This window comes from Dreissena polymorpha, chromosome 11 (genome assembly GCF_020536995.1).
Source record: "Dreissena polymorpha isolate Duluth1 chromosome 11, UMN_Dpol_1.0, whole genome shotgun sequence".
NCBI classification, from domain to species: Eukaryota; Metazoa; Mollusca; class Bivalvia; order Myida; family Dreissenidae; genus Dreissena; species Dreissena polymorpha.
Genome location: NC_068365.1, coordinates 64,683,154 through 64,704,714, shown reverse-complemented (window position 1 = coordinate 64,704,714; position 21,561 = coordinate 64,683,154). Strand labels below are relative to the sequence as shown.

The following is a 21,561-nucleotide window of genomic DNA, read 5'->3' as shown; positions in this document are numbered from 1 at the left end:
ATGCCTCTTTGATAGCATGTGCAACCACAGTAAGATTTGTTTGTTTTGACGAGTACGGATGTAAGTAAAACCAGTATAACTTTCAATGGTGTTTGTTCCTTAAATGGTATTCCTTTAATAGTGATACGTAGTGTATTATGTAGAAAAAACACTACAAACTCTTAGTAGTTTCATTTTTTTTAAATGTTTTATCAACAATATACGAACATGTTCAAGTTAAAGTCGTATATATTATTAATTGTGTTGCACTCGTCACGGTTTATGGGTAGGATTTAAACAAACACTTTTCAACAACAAATAATGAATTCATAAAATTGACAATGACAATATGTTAAATATATAATAACATAAATAATAATGATAATAATCACCATCATCATCAAAATAATACAAATAACGACAATAATGATTAGTATAATAATAATGATAATAAAAAAAATAAAAATGAAATAATAATAATAATAATTATAATACTTATAATACTAATAATATTACTACTACTACTACTACTACTACTACTACTACTACTACTACTACTACTACTACTACTACTACTACTACTACTACTACTACTACTACTTTTACTACTACTACTACTACTTCTACTCTTACTACTACTACTACTACTACTACTACTACTACTACTGCTAATAATAATAATAATAATAATAATAATGAATAATAATAATAATCATATGTATTATTATTATTCTTAAAATAATAATGCTAATACTAATACTAATTATATTAATAGTAATAATAATGATAATAATAATAATATTAATTATAATAATTATAATAATAATAATAAAAATAATACAATTTGGTACAAAGGAGGTCGTGTACAAGTTTTTAAGACAATTGTCGTCATGTTACTTTTGTATTTACTTATAATTCTTAATTTCGACACACTACAATATAAATGAGTTCAAACTATAAAAAACATGCACATGTGTAAATACAATAATTATATTAAACGAACATATACATTTCTCAAGTGCGACTCAACCACGTGGTTGTTATTGTATATTAATTGTCTTAACAGTTATATACTTTGTTGTATTTTAGTGGGTAATAAAGCAATAAACAACTTTTCATATGCACGCAAATATTTCAGATGTGTCTGTCTTATCGAGGGAAATGTAAATTGTTCTTCGAAAATAAAACCATTCAACGGGAATAATTCATAAAAAAACAAAGGAATATTATTAAATGAAAAGTTTCCGTAAAAAAAGAAACACGGAATGTCATTCGATCGCGGAAAATGTTTGTCAAATTATTCAAGTTTGTTCATTGCACTGTTGAATTCATATATCTTCTAGTGACCAATTATCGGCGTACGCAGAAAATGAATGACAGAATTGATGCAAAACAATATGATTAACCTTAAAATTATTGTATAATTCCCGTTTATTTGATAGCATGTTTAATAAAACAGCGCAACCGAAAGCCTATAGTTCCATACACACTGCAGTTCTGTCACTTTTTGCATGATTAACCTAATTACGGTGACGTAATACAAAAAGGGAGAGTACTCAATTACAATAGGCATTAGGCCAACTAAACTTAAACATTCGATTCTCTGAAAATATTTTGTATAAACCTAAAAAGTATATAACTTTTATTTTCAATTGTACAAGTATCTGTTCTATTGGCCATTCTTCTTTTGAGCAGCATTGACACATACCAGTGCACAAGAATTTCATAAACACAATCGGTCGACATTTGTTTAAAGAATCAAATAAATTTGGACGTATATTTTACTATTTAAAGATTTGATGAAATTAACGTCCTATCTTCCAAATGAACATGCGTGTATCACCGGACGCGATGTGTGTGGCATTGAATTCGGTCCTCCACAATGTGCAATAACGTATATTCCAATTTGGACAAAGCAACGTATAATCTACATGAACAAATAAATGTCAATCATTTTATGCATACGTTTAAGTTAATTGCGAATATAAATTGATAAAAAATTGTCTACAGGTTTAAAATGGGTAAGCTTTGTTTAAACTATGGTGTACATTATTCAATATGATTGTTCTATATTCATGTGCAATACTGCAATACTCGTGCAGGGTTTACAATAGTACCTAATTTGCCGATTAAATTCATAAAATTCAAATCATTTAAACATACAGTGTTGTTTTTTTTCTCTGTAAAATTGATTAGTCGTATCACAAAAATGACTGCTATAACGATCCTTGCCATATCTGTAAGATTTGTATGAAAACTGATTGTTTGGTTTTAACATTTTTATTCCAGTAAACATCTTAAGTTTATAGAATAGGAACGTAAGCTATTTGAGTAGTGTTCCTTTTCCTCAATTTCATGATAATTACAAACCTGTACTGAGTCTGTACACAAAAGTCTTGTGAATACCAGAAAATATGCCCAAAAAAAATCAACCTTGAGATTTCTTCATATATATCTGAATCTTCGGCTACATTTGATACATATGTCATTTTATTTTTATTTTGTTTCAGAAACTTTCGAGCCAGACATAGTTCTCTGATAGATCAAAATTATGAATACTAACGACAAGACAATCGACAGTTCTCACTTGACCCCCGGCCTCAAATCTCATTCAGAAGAAAAACAGAGAAATGGTATTATGCTTGATTTCTGGAATCTTTGACTGTAGTAATTTTTTATTTTAAAATGCTTTTTATCCCCTGCTTTGCTCTGGCTAGACCTTAAACAAAGGGTGCAGCACGCTTCTTCCCATAGATCCCACCATGCCCTTCGGACCCTCGCCATGCCCTTTTTTGTTGTGATCACATTATTATGCAGCAAATTTTATTAGTAGTTTCAATTAATTAACAAAGTTACATTTATTTTTTTACTTATAAAAACACTGTTTTAAACAGTAGTATTATTATATATAGAGCATTCAGTTATATTGAAAATATGCCAACAGCGATCTTTTTCCAATTGGGAAAAGTAACGGTACCGGCCCAATTAGGAAAGTTATGCGCAAAAAAACGACATTTGGAAAATTTGCGTCGTTAAGTCTTCATATTGGAAATTGGTGTATTGGATGGTTTGCTCACAGCTACTTTAAAATTGATAACTTAGTGTTGTCAAGTTGTCAATATTATATTTACTTAGGTTCAAGCCATATAGCTGCACAGGGAAACTAACTGGAAGATTCAATTTTTTCATCACGCGAATTTTCCCAATTTCAGGGATTTTCGTGCATTTTTCCCAATTTATCTGGTTACGGTACTTTTTCCAAATGGCAAAAATCGCTGCTAGTTACATTCTCTGCAATTCTTCTTAGTGTACATAATATTAGTCAAATACTATGCAATTCAATCAATTTGCACTAATGACAATTATTTTTTTAGATTAGCTTTTCGGTAACATTTGCATCAAATTATCTAAGGAAGATAATTTTGCAGGAGTCAAAAGTTAGAAAATAACGCAAAACGCGCAAAATGCTTTTATCAAAAAGTATCTACAATTAAAATCCCTAGTCATCATGTTATATTATAAACAGCTAGTTATAAATTATTTTATGCACGTGTCTTCTGAAATAAAGGATCTTGCATGAGTGGTCGTTTTGTATTGAATTTATTTAACAAGTCATCTAAATACAGATAAAAACGAGGCTTGACCACGAATCTAAGATTCTATTTATAACATGACCAAGAATTTTTTTATATGATCTTTTCACCGTTTATTCGCATTTTAACTGAAGAAATTTAATGAAGTAATGACGTCATTTCTTAAAAAAATGACGTCATTTTACAATTATCTAACTTGTGTAATAACACCCGTGTAATAAACAAAATTAAGCGTAACGTTATTTCACTCCTGGAGCGTAGGTCATGTTTTAAACAAAAATTGTTACTTGAGGTTAGAATTAATTATTAGTACATAATTTCACATGTAGACCAAACATATGCACATTATAATATATTTGATACATGGCTACAATTAATAGCCATCAAAAGACTTTGAATTTATTACACAAATCTCATTTTACTATCGATCGCTGTACATACAGCAACTTAGTATTTAATAAAACATGCATGTATGGTTGCAGTCAAATGTCATATTACTTTGTTTAATCATTCACTTTTTACTTTGTTTACACTGAATGCTATGTCCACTTGGGCTTTTGACATTCTGGATGTATTGTTTAATAAACTTATATTATAAACCTTAACTAGTGCTTTCCTTGGACTAAATGAGTCAAGTGGAAAAACTGACCCATATGATTCGGTGATTTGGTTTGGCCTATTGGGAAAAGTACCAGTACCAGACCCGTTGGGAAACCTAGCGTAAAAAAAAGAAATTGGGAAAATTCGCGTCTTGAAGTGTGCATATAATATTTCCTGCATATGAAAATAAACTAAATGTTGCATTTTATAAAACGAACCATTAATTGGGACTTTTTCGGACAGCAATTGGGAAATGTAAAGTTTTTCCCCAATTGGAAAGTGCCGTTTTCCGGTACTTAATAAAAAAGGAATACAATCGCTGATGATTATATTTCCAAGCGCCGCTCATATTTTGTGAGTTTTTTCTCCATGATTATAATTTTGAATTGCATTATGAAAATGTTCATTAATAGAAGGATAATTGTTTAATCCGAGACTCAAAGAGTCTAAACGAATTCAAAGGAAAGCACTGAATAATGTGAGGTATGTTGAAGGGTCTGGATAAAACGCTACAATACTATACTTTAGTAACACTACTTCCAGAGTTGCGTACTTTCAAGTAATAGTATTATATTTTCATTTCATATGCAGATCTTTGCATGAACATTGACAACCTGTCGCCCAAAACAAAAGAAAATATCAACTTTATGATAGAAAGTATCTCATCAGGAACAGGTAACTTTGATCATTTAGTGTCAGACAGTGTTCTAAAAATATGTGCTTATTTTAGCCTTGCTCTGAGAAAACTGTTTGTTAAGTGTTATCCCAGATAAGCCTGTGCAGTCCACGCTGCCTTATCAAGGACAACACTTTCCGCTTTTAAGGAATTCTTTGTTTTAAGTAAATCTCGCCTAAATGAAAATCAAGTTTAGGCTGATTTTGTTGTCCACGAATAACCTTTGCGAAACACACATTCTAATTTGGGTTGAAACTTTATAGTGTTCTAAACAATTTTGCTAAATAATGAAGACCGTTTCCCATTTCAAATATGCTTAATTCATCGAACCATTTTTTAGCGTAATATTACTTTAGGATTTGCAGCAAAGTGCTTGAATACTGTTTTATGACATATTAGAATATAAACATTAAAACATGCTTATAAACAAACATATCATTGCACTTTTGTCATTTGCAGCTCGTGTGGTTGATCTCAATGGCAAACCGCATTTTGAATATACAGGTGTTAGGTGAGAGAACAATGTGAGTTAGCTCACCTGAGCACAACGTGCTCATGGTGAGCTTTTGTGATCACCTTTCGTCCGTCGTGCGTCGTCCGTCCCCAAAATTTAACTTGTTAATACTCCAGAGGCCACATTTATTGTCTGATATTCATGAAACTTGTATAGAAGATTTGACCCGATGATATCTTGATCGATTTCGAAACTTGGTCACGGGAGGTCATAAACTAAGTCACTATGTTAAATTTAAGATAAAGCTCTAGAAGTAACATTTATTGTCCAATCTTCATAAAACTTAGTCAGAATATTTGTCCCAATAATATCTCAGATAAATTTGAAAATGGTTTTCGTCAGTTGAAAAACATGGCCACCAGAGGGCGGGGCAGTTTGTCTTATATGGCTAAAATAAAACATTTTTTACACTCTAGAAGCCTTATTTTTAGTCAAATCTTCATGAAATGGGTCAACACATTTGTTCTAAGGATATACTGGCTGAGTTCTAAAACGGTTTCGGTTCATTGAAAAACATGGCTACCAGGGGGCGGGGAAGTTTTCTTTATATGGTTATAGCAAAATATTGTTAACACTCTAGGAGTCACATGTATAGTCCAATCTTCATGCAACTTGGTCAGACATCATAGCTCAGCTGAGTTTGAAAAGGATTCCGGTCCTTTCAAAAATATGGCCAACAGTTGGCGAGGCAGTTTTCCTTATATGACTATAATACAACATTGTCAATACCCTAAAAGTCACATTTATAGTCCAATCTTTATGAAACTTGGTATTAATATTTGGTCATATGATAGCTCGGCTGAAAATGGTGCTGGTCCGTTGAGAAAATGGCCACCTTATATGATTATAGTAAAACCTTGTTAACACTCTAGAAGGCACATGTATAATCCAATCTTCATTGAACTTGGAAGATTTCTTATAATGATATATGGGCTGTGTTAGAAAATGGTTATATTTCCTTGGAAAACATGGTCGCTAGGGGAGCGGCAGTTGTCCTATTTTGACTATATTAAAACCATGTTAACACTCTAGTTGTAATGAGGATGTTGGTGCCTGATGACGATGATGATGATGATGATGATGATGATGATGATGATGATCATGATGATGATGATGATGATGGTTATGACAAAAACACTGGTTAATCTTAGTTAATATCAAGCAAAGATTGATTGATGAAAGAGTTGAGATGAAAACATGAAATCTTGATAACATTTTATTTAAGAATTAGTCCATGAGTGCATTTTTAATTAAATTAGAAAATAAATAAGCAGAGATTGTGTTGTGTCCAGCCATTGCAAACAAATCTTTATATAAAGATATAAGGGATCGGGTCATTTTATGGCCGTTTTAAAACAGCAGAAAAAAAACCTGGTATATTCCCAATACTTTGAGATAAAGCCTTAGAACAACATATACACTATACCTCAACAATGCCATCGTGTCAGGACTTGCTAACATGCCCTAATATGAGCCTCATTTTGGAAAGAACTGGGCTTAATGCATGTGCATGAAGTTTCATAAAAGATAAATGTGTTCACTGAGCATAGGTTCTTCTAGAATGACACTTTCCACCTTAACTGGATTTTTGTTGAAAAGTTAATTCCTTTTAACAATAATTCCATAAAGTCGGAAATTTACATTCCTGTTAAGCTGGTTCATACTGCTTATCTGGGACACCATATTGGGTACATGCATGAAGTTCAGTTTTCCCATACCTCGTCTCACATGATCTGTTATTAAATCAATACAGCCAATGCCATTGGGGTGGATCCAATGCAAACACTCTGGCATTGCCGAAGTCGGTAATCTGACCTTCATACCAAGATTGAGGCGTGTCTCGAACTCATGGAACACATCAAAACAAAAAAGCAACCTTCAGGGGTTGTCGTGGATGCGAGTTCTGTAAGCTGTACATACATTATAGGCCCAGTTCAAGGAATGTCTCGCCTCTGAAGGGAGTCTTGTACTCTTTGTATTGGTCAAGTGTTGTTGTATTTTCACCATTTTGATAATGGGGCCGAGGCCCCGTTGCATTGAGAAAGGTCAAATGGCAATATGAATGAAATGCTATTTTTTATTTGACAATAATGTAGCAAAGTGGAATTCCTGCTAAGCAGCTTACCATTAAAAGTTAAAATATGTGCAGACTCAGTTGTTGTTTAATAAACAATCTGAAAACAATACTAGGACTGAGAAACGTTTGGGCACTATTAGACACAACGTCTGAGATTTAATGATGGCTTACTTTAACAAGCATGAGATATTGCAATTTAACAGACGAAGGTTCTGACAGTCTCTTGGTAGTTTTTGCATTGTGTGCTTAAAGACTAAAGCTATTTTAGTAAGCTTTACTGCATTGAAGGCCTAAAGCTGATTGAAACGCTCTCAAGTCAATATCATGGGAATAACTAGTCCTTCATATATTTTGGCATCTAAGGAATGCTCCCACAGTGGAAATTGAACCCTTGATCTTCCGTTGCTAGGCAGACACCATACCCACTACGCCAAGGTGACTTATTTTTTATTTTAAAACTTAAACTTTGCCGGAACTGAACAAAATAAAAAATGCACACTCAATGTTTCGCCTGTTAATAGTTTATATATATATATATATATATATATATATATATATATATATATATATATATATATATATATATATATATATTGCCACTCAATATTGATTTATTCCATTACATCACTTATTTTCTTTTTTTGCAGATCTCCCTGTCTTCAAACAGACTTTATCGTGAACTGAATGAGTTTGAAAAAACGAACCAAGTGCTTGGGAAGGGAAACTCTTCACTGGGTGATATAATAGTCCTCAAGGACATAAAAACTGGCAAAGAACTTGCTCAGAAAACGGTAAAAATACTGTGTAAATAAATGTCTAAAATAATAAATATTGATTTACCTGGGAGTGGGGATCGTGGAGAATAATGGTTCTTGGGCTTTCTTTAAAGTATGCAAACGGGTCAGGTTTCAACAGTAATCATAGTGGAAATAGATGAAATTTGTGCAAATTTGTTAAGAGGTTATGTCTTGGTATGTTGTGAAGCCTTTTGTATTTTATTCAATTCAAGCATTGTCATAGATCTTTATAAACCTATATTCCTACTTTCAAATTAAATAGTCAGTGATTAGCAATAAAAAATATATTTGATGTTTTAAATTAAAAAAAAAAAAATCCAAAACAATTTCATTTCTGTTATGCTTAAAGCTTGCACATAGTTTCAATATGTTCGATATAAGAAGTGCTTTTTTAACTTCTAATACCCTGAGACTGCAATTTTTGAAATTCTGGGGAAAAAATTGGGAGTAAATGACTCCTTTACATCCAAGAATGCAATCCATATAAACTAGAATAATCATATCCCCCTTATGCAATATTTATTTTGTTTTGTTTTCTCTGCTGTGAACGTTATAAATGACATAATTAAATGTGTGCATTTATCTCACCATTATAATAAGTAAAACTTTTCCAAAAAGAATGACCCCTGATAATGTTGTAGAAATCTGAGTCTAACCATTTTTCCATTAAATGGACGAAATGTATAAATTTGTATAAATATCGTGCTTTTTTGATACAATAATATCAAGTAATAATATAGTAAATGATAAGTAAAATTAATTAATTTAGGGCCCATATTCACCAACTTATTCTTAGACTTGAGAATAAAGAAAAGTCTTGGACTTGAAAAAATTATTGGCAATGTATAAGAAACAATATTACTTAGTTTATGTACGACATATAAAATATGAGTGAAAGATATACAAAGGTTCTGAAGGAAATAGAAAACAAAAACAAAAAAGAAAGACATCATGAAGCAAATAAGGACGAAGGATTGTAGATACATGGACTAGGATTAAAAACAACAACGACTAATTATAACCGGATTTTGAAGCGAATATGCATACACCAGATTTTGCATTTATACAGTCTAAAATGGTTCTTATATCATTAAAATATTTTTTAAACTACAAAATTGTATACATGTTAATGTTAACTGCTCTGCTAGACTTGACATTCAAGTATTTGTAGTTAATTGCAGTTATAAAAAAATCATATGTTTTAAAAGTTTAAAATTGTAATATAATAGTGGCCATGGTTACAGATAATGATCTCTGAGTTTCGTTGTGACGAGGTGCGATGCTGGGTGGCCCTGAACGAAAGTGGCTACGTTCCACATATTTACATGTTTAGAATTGTGAACAACAGGGTGGAGATACACATGGAAATACTCAAACATGGTAGATGTATTAGCCTTTTTCTGTGAAAACTAGACTATACGCATATTTTGTTCAACGTTTTAACAAATTTTATCATCTTCATTCACATATTCCCTCGATTATAAAATATACACTTTTGCTTTGCTTTACAAGTCTTAACAATCTTGATTGAAAGTTTTATATGTCACAACAGTTCGCATACGAACATCTTGGACGACACCCAGCTTTGACTTTATTTTTCGTTTAAAGGAGTTTCTATTAATCAGATCCGGTGTAGGCAAAAAAGTGTTGTCCCGGAATAGACTAACTTGAGATGAACCTTAACACACATGCATTTAGCCTATTTTTTATAAGAACGGGTCTTATGTATCATATGAGGGTGTTTTAATATCATTGTACTGTAAAAAATGTACCTGGATTCTAATCAAGGATTCCTCAATTTAAATGTGTATGCTCCCGGTAGATAGCTGTCGCACTGTCCGTCCGTCTGTCCGTCCGTCTGTCGGTCCGTCCGGCCTTCATTATCTAGATTTTTTTGATGCAGCACTTACAGATATTGAGCTGATTTTAGGTATAACCTAGAGATAAAATGTGGTTTTCCTTTCAATCGATTGACTTTTGGGGTAGTTATTGGCGTTGTTTTCTCTAAAGTAGCTGCTGTTCGGCTTCAAAGGGCAATAGGGGGCATTGTGTTTCACAAATGCAGCTCTTGTTTTCTGTGGTAATAATTTACCATATAGTTTGTTTGGAAATTATTCGTTCGAGAAATATTTATAATCGCATATTTTTTTTTAATCAGACGGATTTCATAACATAAATGCACACCACTGTATATAAATTTGATTATCATGAGTTATTAATAGCTCATTTTATAACTGAAAATGTTTCATAAAGTGCTTTGCAAAATCAGCAATTATATATTTTAATAATTAAACAACACATCACATGGTGACAATTGGGGAATTACCCCTTTAACCATTTCCTGCTCATAAGCAAGTGAAAATGGCTATATGCAACCAGCATAAAACCACAACAACATGTAATTAACTTGCATGCTACTCAGGTTCTATGCTGTTTGCTTAAAATCAACATCTATTGATTGAACATGAAGCCTTTAAACACAGAATCTTGCAAGAAAGCGTACCTTAGACTTAATGGGTTAATAAAATGCTATCATTCTTTCAGCTAAGACGTTAAACAGCATCATTAACGAACACATGACAACGATTCGACAGCCCGAGAACATACGTCTGGTAAAACCATTCTCATTGTATGTGTTGGATGGGGCTATAGAGGCAATCAGCTGCATGTACAAACACGATTTCACGCATAATGATATGCACTGTGAGTTAAATGTTGATGTTTGTTGAATTTTGTTAAGTTTCTAGTTACCTACTTTGCAAACAAAATAAATCTTTCCAATTACTATTATTTTTAAGATTATGTGATTGCACAATAGTAAATTGGCGACCATTTTTGATCCGACCTTTTATTAGTTTTGCTGGCTTGTAATCTTTTTTTTTTCATTTGGGATTAAAAAAACTGGTGCAAGTCTTACGTGGTTGTGCGCTTTACTCAGCAACGTATATATTTTCGCAAAAAGGCCAGGGATGTATTGAAGTCACCATGGTTGTCTGTCCATCTTTCCATCTGGGCCAGTATGGAGTCACCATGAGTGTCTGTCCAACTTTTCTTCTGGGCACGTATTTTGAGAGATTATATAGGCATGTGATAAATTTGAACAAAGTACACAAGCTTTTTAATTCACATTTTTATGAATCTGTATTTGCCTTTGCAAAATGTTTAATTGATTCATTATATAACTCCAAAATAAAAAGTGTGATTTGTCTGTCTACGGACAAAAATTTGTTCCACAAAGTACTCCTTTTCAAAGTGAGCTTAAATATGTGTGAATTGTTCATTATGATATACAGTTGTCCATGTGCAATATTTGTAATCATACACTTAAGATCGCAAAAGAAGTTGTGCACCCCATTTTCAACTTTTGTTCATGAGATTTTTTAACTTACTATAAATAATAACATTTTGCACAGATGGTATTTTTCCGCTACAGTAACAACCTCTGGTCTTTTTGGGTTTAAAGATCATGATTATTGGCCCCGATCAAAGAAACCTGAGACAAATGCCGTTCGTAAAGTGTCATTCCAGCATTTCCTCACCTAGACCTAAATGCAAGGGGGCCCGCCCTGCCCTTCCAAAGTTCCGTCTAGCACTTTCGACGCCCAGCCATGCACTTTTAAATTGTATGAATATTTATTACATTGTTGTTAATTAATCCCTCATTGTGGACATTTTATTTGAATGGTTAAGACATATAAATAAATATGTAACATTGAGCTTTCAACATACGCCCGCGCGCTTGAAAGTACCCTTTTGACAAAATTCTGTGCGTTGTGCCTTTTTGACAAAAGAGCCCGCTGCCCTTTTCAGAACCTACCTTGGGCACTGTCCCAGATCAGCATGTGCAGTGGGCAGAGGCTAATCAGGAAGGTCACCTTCAACATATACGGAATTTAAAAGAAGTTTCTTCTGCAACGTTTCGTCCCAGATTAGCCTATGTAAATTTTGGCCCATAGTAAGACTCATATTGTCAAATAGTTATATTTTATTTTTAAGCTGGGAACGTGATGTTGGATAGCAAGCTGAAAGTCAAGATCATTGATTTCGGAACGGCGTGCAGAATACGGGACAGTGACGCTGTGACACAGACTAAGAACGTTAAGAAGGATATCGGAAATGTGCTGCGAATTTTCAGCGGATTGTACACCACCCAGGAGTACACGAGCGTTCAAGACCTGCAGGACACTTATCATGAAATTAAACAAGTGAGTTTTGCTCATTTTTGGTTTATTGTTTCTATCAAAAATATTTTTGTAAGGGCACTGAATTAAATTGGTTCTATAGACACACTTGTGGCTGTTTTTTGGAATGACCTTTTACTTAGTGTACTGTTAAATCATTTTTGGCATTGGGCGTAGCCCCAACGCTATAGTAATGATACAAAATTTCTGAGCCTATCCGAAATGGCTGGCTGACACCCCAAATTCCCAAAACTCAGATTTACCACTTAATTCATGCAAAATAAAAGTAGTTTTTCGCTGATCTCAATAACCCGCTTTGTAAAAAGGATATCACTTTATACCATGACAGTGTCATAAAAAGTGTAAAAATATATTATTAAAATACAATTGCTAAGCAATGGCTACGATATAGTATTTATTGTTTACATATTCATGCGTGAATAAGTTCCTTTTTTGACGGTCTAGGTCGAAAATGTACGGGTGTTTATGGAGACAGTAAGAAGAATTTTTGTCTGAGACATTTTTTGAATACATAATATTTGGTATTTACAAAATTATTTAAAAATTTAGTTATTTTATTTTGCGTTAACAAAACATTCTAGAACAAAGAACATGAAAAAAATATTCACGATCATTCTCTGAAATATAGTATTTCACTACGCAGATCGAGCGCGCAAATTGAGCGCGAACAGTTCTACACAATCTGTACACCGTTCTTTAGCAGGGATAGTGGATGTTTTGTTGTATACACATTACAAAGGAAGTATGAGTGTTTTCATGACCTGTAAATTATGTAATAAAACTATTTTGGGCTGTTGAACGTCATTTATTTGACACGAACAATAACAGGTTTTTTTGCGACCATGTTGTTGTTGTTGTTGTATATCATCAACGCCTATGTAGACAAACCTCTACCAGATCTGTAGAGTTGAACAAAAGGTTATCGTTCCCACCACCAGTATCGTGTAGTCCTCCACCGTCTATGTACAGTGTATTATAAACAGAAATATTGTCTTTTCTTACCGGTTCTGAGCTTCTGCACTCAACCGCTAGGGTCAATACGTACCAATTCTGACAAAGGGAGAAATTCGGACAATACTTCTTCCCAGGCACACTAAATCTAGCTCCAGGCCTTCAGCGCCTACATCACGTTGATTATTTTGTTGGCATGAAATATGGTGACTTTTGTCAACAAGGAAATCCTTGGAATTCTGATTTAGATGAAAAATGAGCCATTTGCGTCGTTATTTTACCGATTATTGTTTGTAAAATTAATTAATTAAGAACGCTTCCCAATTGCAGTTAAATTAAGGACCTCATGTAGCAAGGATTTCGAAAAGACGTTTGTTCTCGAATTTTAGAGGTATATTTTTAAGTCTCGTTTTCAGAAATTGGGATTATTGCATATGTGTAAAGTAGCGTCCCTGTTTTCCTAGGAAGTCTTCACAAGCTAATCGTCCTTCACAGAGATGCTTATACGTATGCACACACATTTAGCTAGATTTTCCAAGAACAAGGTCAATATGTTCAATGTTAATTATACATTTTTGCAACCAGACATATTCACAAACCTAGTTATATATGTTAATGTATATACCAATATATAAGAAAATAAATTAAATACAAATTCAGAGTAGATCAGTTGCTATTTTCAATTTAAGTAAATTTATTGACATGTTCTGGGAACAATTCCCGTTATCAGCACGTATCAGAAGATGCAAACAATTTACCAAATTTCAGACAGCCGTGCAAAGTGGTATTTTGTTATTGAAATGTTAAAATGTTCGCTGGGTTTATTTTGTTTGTTTGAGTAATCTATACTCGAGTTCAAGGTAAACTGGGCTTAATGCATGTGTGTAAAGCGTCATTCCAGATTAGCCTGTGCAGTATGCATTTTCTAATCAGGGATAATACTTTATACTGTTACTGATGTTTTTGTTTAAATAAAGGCTCTTCTTAATGAAAATCCACGACCAGTACTAAGAGTTCATGCACTTGGCCCTGTTTCCCTTATCGAAACTAATGTATTTCTATATTTTGTTTATTTGTAGACTGAAGGTTACATGGGTCTAAGTGAAGCTGATCGGAGCGAGTTGTTTAACCTGATTGATGTAGCTCTAACGATCACCCATCCCAATGACCTTGAGTGGTACAGGATGATGGTCAAATATAGCCTAGAGAATGGTCAGTTACATTATATTATACCCAGCCAAACAAAGTGGGAGAAGCCAGGGCCCAGTTTTAGAAAGTTACTTTGTTAAAGCATCGAACGAAACATTATTTAAATCCATGCAATTCATGTCTACATGTATGTTATTTTAAGTTATATTTATGTAAAAAAAAAACAAGTAAACATTGCTACAGTAATAAATAATGTCACCTCCTGTAAGTAGAAAACATCAAATATATCTTAAATGCTCCCTTAAATACATATTACTCTAAATGTCCTTGTAAATATTGTCATTGTTGTTTATTGGAGTCAATCTTTTGGTCCTGTTTTGGTAAAATGGTCAGTTCATATAAAAGTTTCTACGTAGAGCATTCCCTTTTGTGCAAGTAAAATCTCAGTCTGTCAGTCTGGCTTAGTGGCGTCATCAGCTCCCTTAATATGAAATTAATCAGAGACAAAAGTGACTAATAAATCAACTAATTATCACAATGTATGCATAATCATAATAAGTATTCAGTGTAAATTGTAAATATGTCATGATATTTTATTCCCAATTTTTTTGTTCATTCTTTTTTAGTTAAGTTATAAAGAATGATAAAATAATTTTAACTCAAATATAGGTTAATTAGAGATAACACTTACTGTCTAAACTGGATTTTTGCTAAAGGAGACTTACTTTACAGAAAAAAGCATGAAGTTTCCTCCGTGATTAGCCTTTCCTGACTGCAGCGGCTTATCTGGGATAACACTATACCCACATGACACTATACCCAGATGACACTATACCCAGATGACACTATACCCAGATGACACTATCACCAGATGACATGATACCCAGATGACACTATACCCAGATGACACTTTACCCAGATGACACTATACCCAGATGACACTATACCCAGATGACACTATACCCAGATGACACTATACCCAGATGACACTATACCCAGATGACAATATACCCAGATGACAATATACCCATATGACACTATACCCAGATGACACTATACCCAGATGGCACTATACCCAGATGACACTATACCCAGATGACAATATACCCAGATGACAATATACCCAGACGACACTATACCCAGATGACACTATACCCAGATGACACTATACCCAGACGACACTATACCCAGATGACATTTTACCCAGATGACACTATACCCAGATGACAATATACCCAGATGACACTGTACCCATATGACACTATACCCAGATGACACTATACCCACATGACAATATACCCAGATGACACTATACCCAGATGACAATATACCCAGATGACACTATACCCAGATGACATAATACCCAGATGACACTATACCCAGATGACACTATACCCAGATAACATTATACCCAGATGACACTGTGCCCAGATGACATTATACCCAAATGACACTATACCCAGATGGCACTTTACCCAGATGACACTATACCCAGATGACAATATACTCAGATGACACTATACCCAGATGACACTATACCCAGATGACACAATACCCAGATGACATTATACCCAGATGACACTATACCCAGATGACACTATACCAAGATAACATTATACCCAGATGACACTATACCCAGATGACACTATACCCAGATGACACTATACCCAGATGACACTATACCCAGATGACAATATACCCAGATGACACTATACCCAGATAACACTATACCCAGATGACACTATACCCAGATGACACTATACCCAGATGACAATATACCCAGATGACACTGTACCCATATGACACTATACCCAGATGACACTATACCTACATGACAATATACCCAGATGACACTATACCCAGATGAAAATATACCCAGATGACACTATACCCAGATGACACTATAACCAGAAGACACTATACCCAGATGACACTATACCCAGATGACATTATAACCAGATGAAACTATACCCAGATGACAATATACCCAGATGACACTATACGCAGATTGCACTATACCCAGATGGAACTATACTCAGATAACATTTTACCCAGATGACACTGTACCCAGATGACAATATACCCAGATGACACTATACCCAGATGACAATATACCCAGATTACACTATACCCAGATGACACTATACCCAGAAGACACTATACCCAGATGACACTATACCCAGATGACATTATACCCATATGAAACTATACCCAGATGACATTATTCCCAGATGACACTAAACCCTGATGACACTATACCCAGATGACACTATACTCAGGTAACATTATACCCCGATGACACTGTACCAAGATGACATTATACCCAGATGACACTATACCCAGATAGCACTATACCCAGATGACACTATACCCAGATGACAATATACCCAGATGACACTATACCCAGATGACACTATACCCAGATGACAATATATCCAAATGACACTATACCCAGATGACATTATACCTAGATGACATTTTACCCAGATGACACTATATCCAGATGACATTATACCCAGATGACACTATACCCAGATGTAACTATACCCAGATGACACTATACCCAGATGACACTTTACCCAGATGACACTATACCCATATGACGTTATACCCAGATGACCTTATACCCAGATGACACTATACCCAAATGACACTATACCCAGATGACAATATACCCAGATGACACTGTACCCAGATGACACTATACCCTGATGACACTATACAAAGATGACACTATACCCAGATGACACTATACCCAGATGACACTATACCCAGATGACACTATACCCAGATGACACAATACCCAGATAACATTATACCCGAATGACACTGTACCCAGATGAGAGTATACCCAGATGACACTATACCCAGATGGCACTTAACCCCGATGACACTATACCCAGATGACAATATACCCAGATGACACTATACCCAGATGACACTATACCCAGATGATACTATACCCAGATGACACTATACCCAGATGCAATTATACCCAGATGACACTATACCCAGATGACACTATACACAGATTAAACTATACCCAGATGACACTATACCCAGATGACACTATACCCAGATGACAATATACCCAGATGACACTATACCCAGATGACACTATACCCATATGACATTATACCCAAATGACATTATACCCAGATGACACTATACCCAGATGACACTATACCCAGATGACATTATACCCAGATGACACTATACCCAGATGACACTATACCCAGATGACACTATACCCAGTTGACAATATACCCAGATGACACTATACCCAGATGACATTATACCCAGATGACATTATACCCAGATGACACTATACCCAGATGACACTATACCCAGATGACACTATACCCAGATGACACTGTACTCAGATGGCATTATACCCAGATGAAACTATACCCAGATGACACTATACCCAGATGACACTATACCCCAGATGACACTATACCCAGATGACATTATACCCAGATGACATGATACCCAGATGACACTATAGCCAGATAACACTATACCCAGATGACAATATACCCAGATGACACTATACCCAGATGACACTATACCCAGATGACACTATACCCATATGACATTATACCCAGATGACACACATACCCAGATGACACTATATCCAGATGGCAATATACCCAGATGACAGGATACCCAGATGACACTATACCCAGATGACACTATACCCAGATAACATTATACCCAGATGACACTATACCCAGATGACACTATACCCAGATGACACTGTACCCAGATGACACTGTACCCAGACTGACACTATACCCAGATGACACTATACCCAGATGACACTATGCCCAGATGACACTATGCCCATAAGACACTATACCTCAGATGACACTATACCCAGATGACATTATACCCAGATAACAGGATACCCAGATGACACTATAGCCACATACATTAAGCCCGGTTTTTAAAAAGCGAGGCTCAATTATTTTTTGCCTGATTTCATTGACAGCTTTTTGCTTATTAAACAATTTCATGTATATGTTGAATTGTTCATATCAAAGTCTTTTTGAGTATTGAAATAAAAAGATGCAGTAGAGGGAGTTTTTTTTCATTTTTCAACAAAGTTTATATTAATGTTATTAAGCACTGCCTGACTCTGAACTGACGGTTGATCAGATTAGGATGGATGTAGTAGCCCTTCTGTTTCCGGAGATACTACCAATGCCAAGTCCTAATCTGGGTCAAGTGGGATCAACAAACAAGGTTATCAAGTCAAGCCTCAAGCAATTGGTGACCTCAGATGAGCATTATTTATGGTCATCATTGCCCTATTGTTTACAATGTTACGGGAGTATGGATTAAAATGTCAAAGTTTTAAGCTTTCTTTTTTTTCTCAGTGGCTTTGTGTATACCTTCCCTGCTGCTACAGCCAAATGTTACTGTGAAATTGATACTATTAATTCGTAATTGATTTTCTTATATTTTGTGTTATGACCAATCTACGAGTTTAACACAAATGCATTGCAAAATGATCGACGAAAATGTCATTTTTTGTTTTCCAAAATCAGCAATCCACACATTTACTTGTCCAAGAAAAATTCATTTTGTGAAAAAAATACAGCCACAAATATAATGAATTTACAGTAATTATTTTTTTTATTTAACTTACCTAGGATGATGATAAAGCTAATGTCGCTGGTGGTTTAACAGCACTGTCTAATTCTGAACTGAGGGCTGATCCGCTGAGAGAGAAAGCAGCCGCCCTGCGGTTTCCGGAGACGTCCCAGACAGTTTACATGAACCAAGTAATGACGTCCATTGTGATAGCCTGTGTAGAACTGTATTATTCGGTTCCAATGTATAATTTCCAATTAAACTATGTCACGACCAAACGGATAGATTTGAAAGCCTGAAAGTTTACCGCATATTGAGTAGATGTTCAAACTGGTCCCATACCGCATGCTGCCATTAATTTAAGGAAGGACGTAAACGATGAAGAGTTTTGGTGCATCTTTTTAAGGAACTTGTTTACAGGTTTTCATATTTTTTAAACTGTCATTACATGTGTTAACTAACAAATACAAGTTTTTAATGTTGTTTACTACTAACATCACAGAGAAAGACAATGAATAAAACATATTTAGGGTAGTTACCTCCCCTGAATAGTGTGAGTACCCTCACACCCCTTTTTAGCTCACCTGATTGCTCAGGTGAGCTTTTCTGACCGGTCTTTGTCTGTCCGTCCGTCCGTATACATTTGCTCGTAAACACTCTAGAGGCCACATTTCTTGTCCCATCTTCATGAAACTTGGTCTAAAGCTTTGCCCCAATAAATTCTCGGCCGAGTTCGAAACTTGGTTGTGCCGGGTCAAAAACTAGGTCACTAGGAAAAAAAAGAAAAACCTTGTAAACACTGTAGAAGTCACATTTTATGTTCAATTTTCATGTAACTTTGTCAAAATGTTTGTCTTAATGATATCTTGATCTAGTTCAAAAGTGGTTCATGTGTGTTGAAAAACATAGCCGCCAGTCGGCGGGACAGTTTTCCTTATTTGGCTATATAGAAACCTTGTTAACACTCTAGAAGTCACATTTTTTGCCCAATCATCATGAAAGTTGGTCAAAAATTGGTTTTATTGATTTCTTGGACGAGTTCGAAAATGGTTCAGATCGGTGAAAAAACATGGCCGCCAGGGGGCGGGGCAGTTTTCTCTATATGTATATATTGAAAACATGGGAACCCTCTAGAAGTCACATTTTTGGTCCAATGTTCATAAATTCGGTCAGAATATGTGGGTTTTTTTATATGACAGTTGAGTTCGAAAATGGTTTGGATCGGTAAAAAAGCATGGCCGCTGGGGGGGGGGGGGTCATTTGCCTTATATTTAAATAGTAATAACAGCTTTTGAACACAATATAGTTTATCATGTCAAGGGAAGTAACTGCAAATGAAAAATTATGTTGAATTGACAGAGTTGTCTCCCTTTTTAAAATATTTGTTTTAAGCACAAGAAGATTAAGTGGAATTAATTATAAATTATATATTTACATTCTGGAAAATAGCAAACTTTTGAAATTGTTTTTATTGTTTGATGATTCTGTACAATATGGCATTCTTTTGTCAAACAATTAAAGCGAGACTATACGATTTTTATATGTGTTAAATTGTAATATATTGATAAATACATGTTACAATAAGACAAAATAGGCAAGATATTCAAGACGAATTTCATAAAATGCAGCAAAGACAAATTAGCGCCCCGAGCTGATAGTGACGAAGATATTTCGTACAAATTTTCCTACAATAACCGAAGAATTCGTCTTTTTATTAGGATCGGAGTTAGTGTTCGTGTGTCGAATGAATAGACATCGCTGCAGGAATTTAAAAAAACAACATTAAACTCAATTAAAATTCACATCGTACATGCATGATATACATTCTGGCGAATTCTACTGTACATACATTTTCGATTTCAGAATTAAATATCTCGCTTATTTCGCATTTTCGACACATGTTCTTCTTAAGTTATATTTTAAATTATATTGAAATGTATGACCTTGTTAACACTCTAGAGGTCACATTTATTTTCCGATCATCATGAAACTTGGTCTGAAGATTTGTCCCAATGATATCTTGGATGAGTTCGAAAATGGTTTTTGTTGCTTAAAAAAATGTGGTCAAAACATTGGTTTAATTGATGTCTCGGACGAGTTTGAAAATGGTCGAGATCGGTGAAAAAACATGGCCGCCAGTGGGCGGCGCATTTTTCTCTATATGTATATAGTGGCAGTTCTTTCTATTTGGCTATAGAGAAACCTTGTGAACACTCTAGACGTCACAATTTTTGCCCAATCATCATGAGAGTTGGTCAAAACATTGGGTTTTTTGATATCTCAGACGAGTTTGAAAATGGTCGGGATTAGTGAAAAAACATGGCTTTCAGTGGGCGGGGCTTTTTTCTCTATATGTATATAGTGAAAACATGTGAACACAGTAGAAGTCACATTTTTGGCCCAATTTTCATGAAATTTGCTCAG

General features: G+C 34.6%; 2 protein-coding genes across 3 annotated transcripts in view; one reads left to right on the top strand and one right to left on the bottom strand.

Moving 5' to 3' along the window:
- LOC127849905 (thioredoxin domain-containing protein-like) overlaps positions 1–21,561 on the bottom strand; it is a 322,209-nt gene that overhangs the window by 113,774 nt on the left and 186,874 nt on the right. The window lies entirely within an intron of this gene.
- Positions 1–21,561, top strand: part of LOC127851088 (uncharacterized) — a 33,581-nt gene that overhangs the window by 9,161 nt on the left and 2,859 nt on the right. For both annotated transcript variants that reach the window (XM_052384585.1, XM_052384584.1), the window contains exons 2-12: positions 2,490–2,612; positions 4,764–4,847; positions 5,308–5,359; positions 7,116–7,267; positions 8,087–8,230; positions 9,481–9,616; positions 10,781–10,939; positions 12,233–12,441; positions 14,469–14,601; positions 18,668–18,786; positions 19,197–19,328. In XM_052384585.1, the coding sequence (XP_052240545.1) occupies positions 7,211–7,267; positions 8,087–8,230; positions 9,481–9,616; positions 10,781–10,939; positions 12,233–12,441; positions 14,469–14,601; positions 18,668–18,786; positions 19,197–19,328 (1,089 nt within the window). In that variant the 5' untranslated portion in view covers positions 2,490–2,612; positions 4,764–4,847; positions 5,308–5,359; positions 7,116–7,210. The remainder of the gene's footprint in view (positions 1–2,489; positions 2,613–4,763; positions 4,848–5,307; positions 5,360–7,115; positions 7,268–8,086; positions 8,231–9,480; positions 9,617–10,780; positions 10,940–12,232; positions 12,442–14,468; positions 14,602–18,667; positions 18,787–19,196; positions 19,329–21,561) is intronic.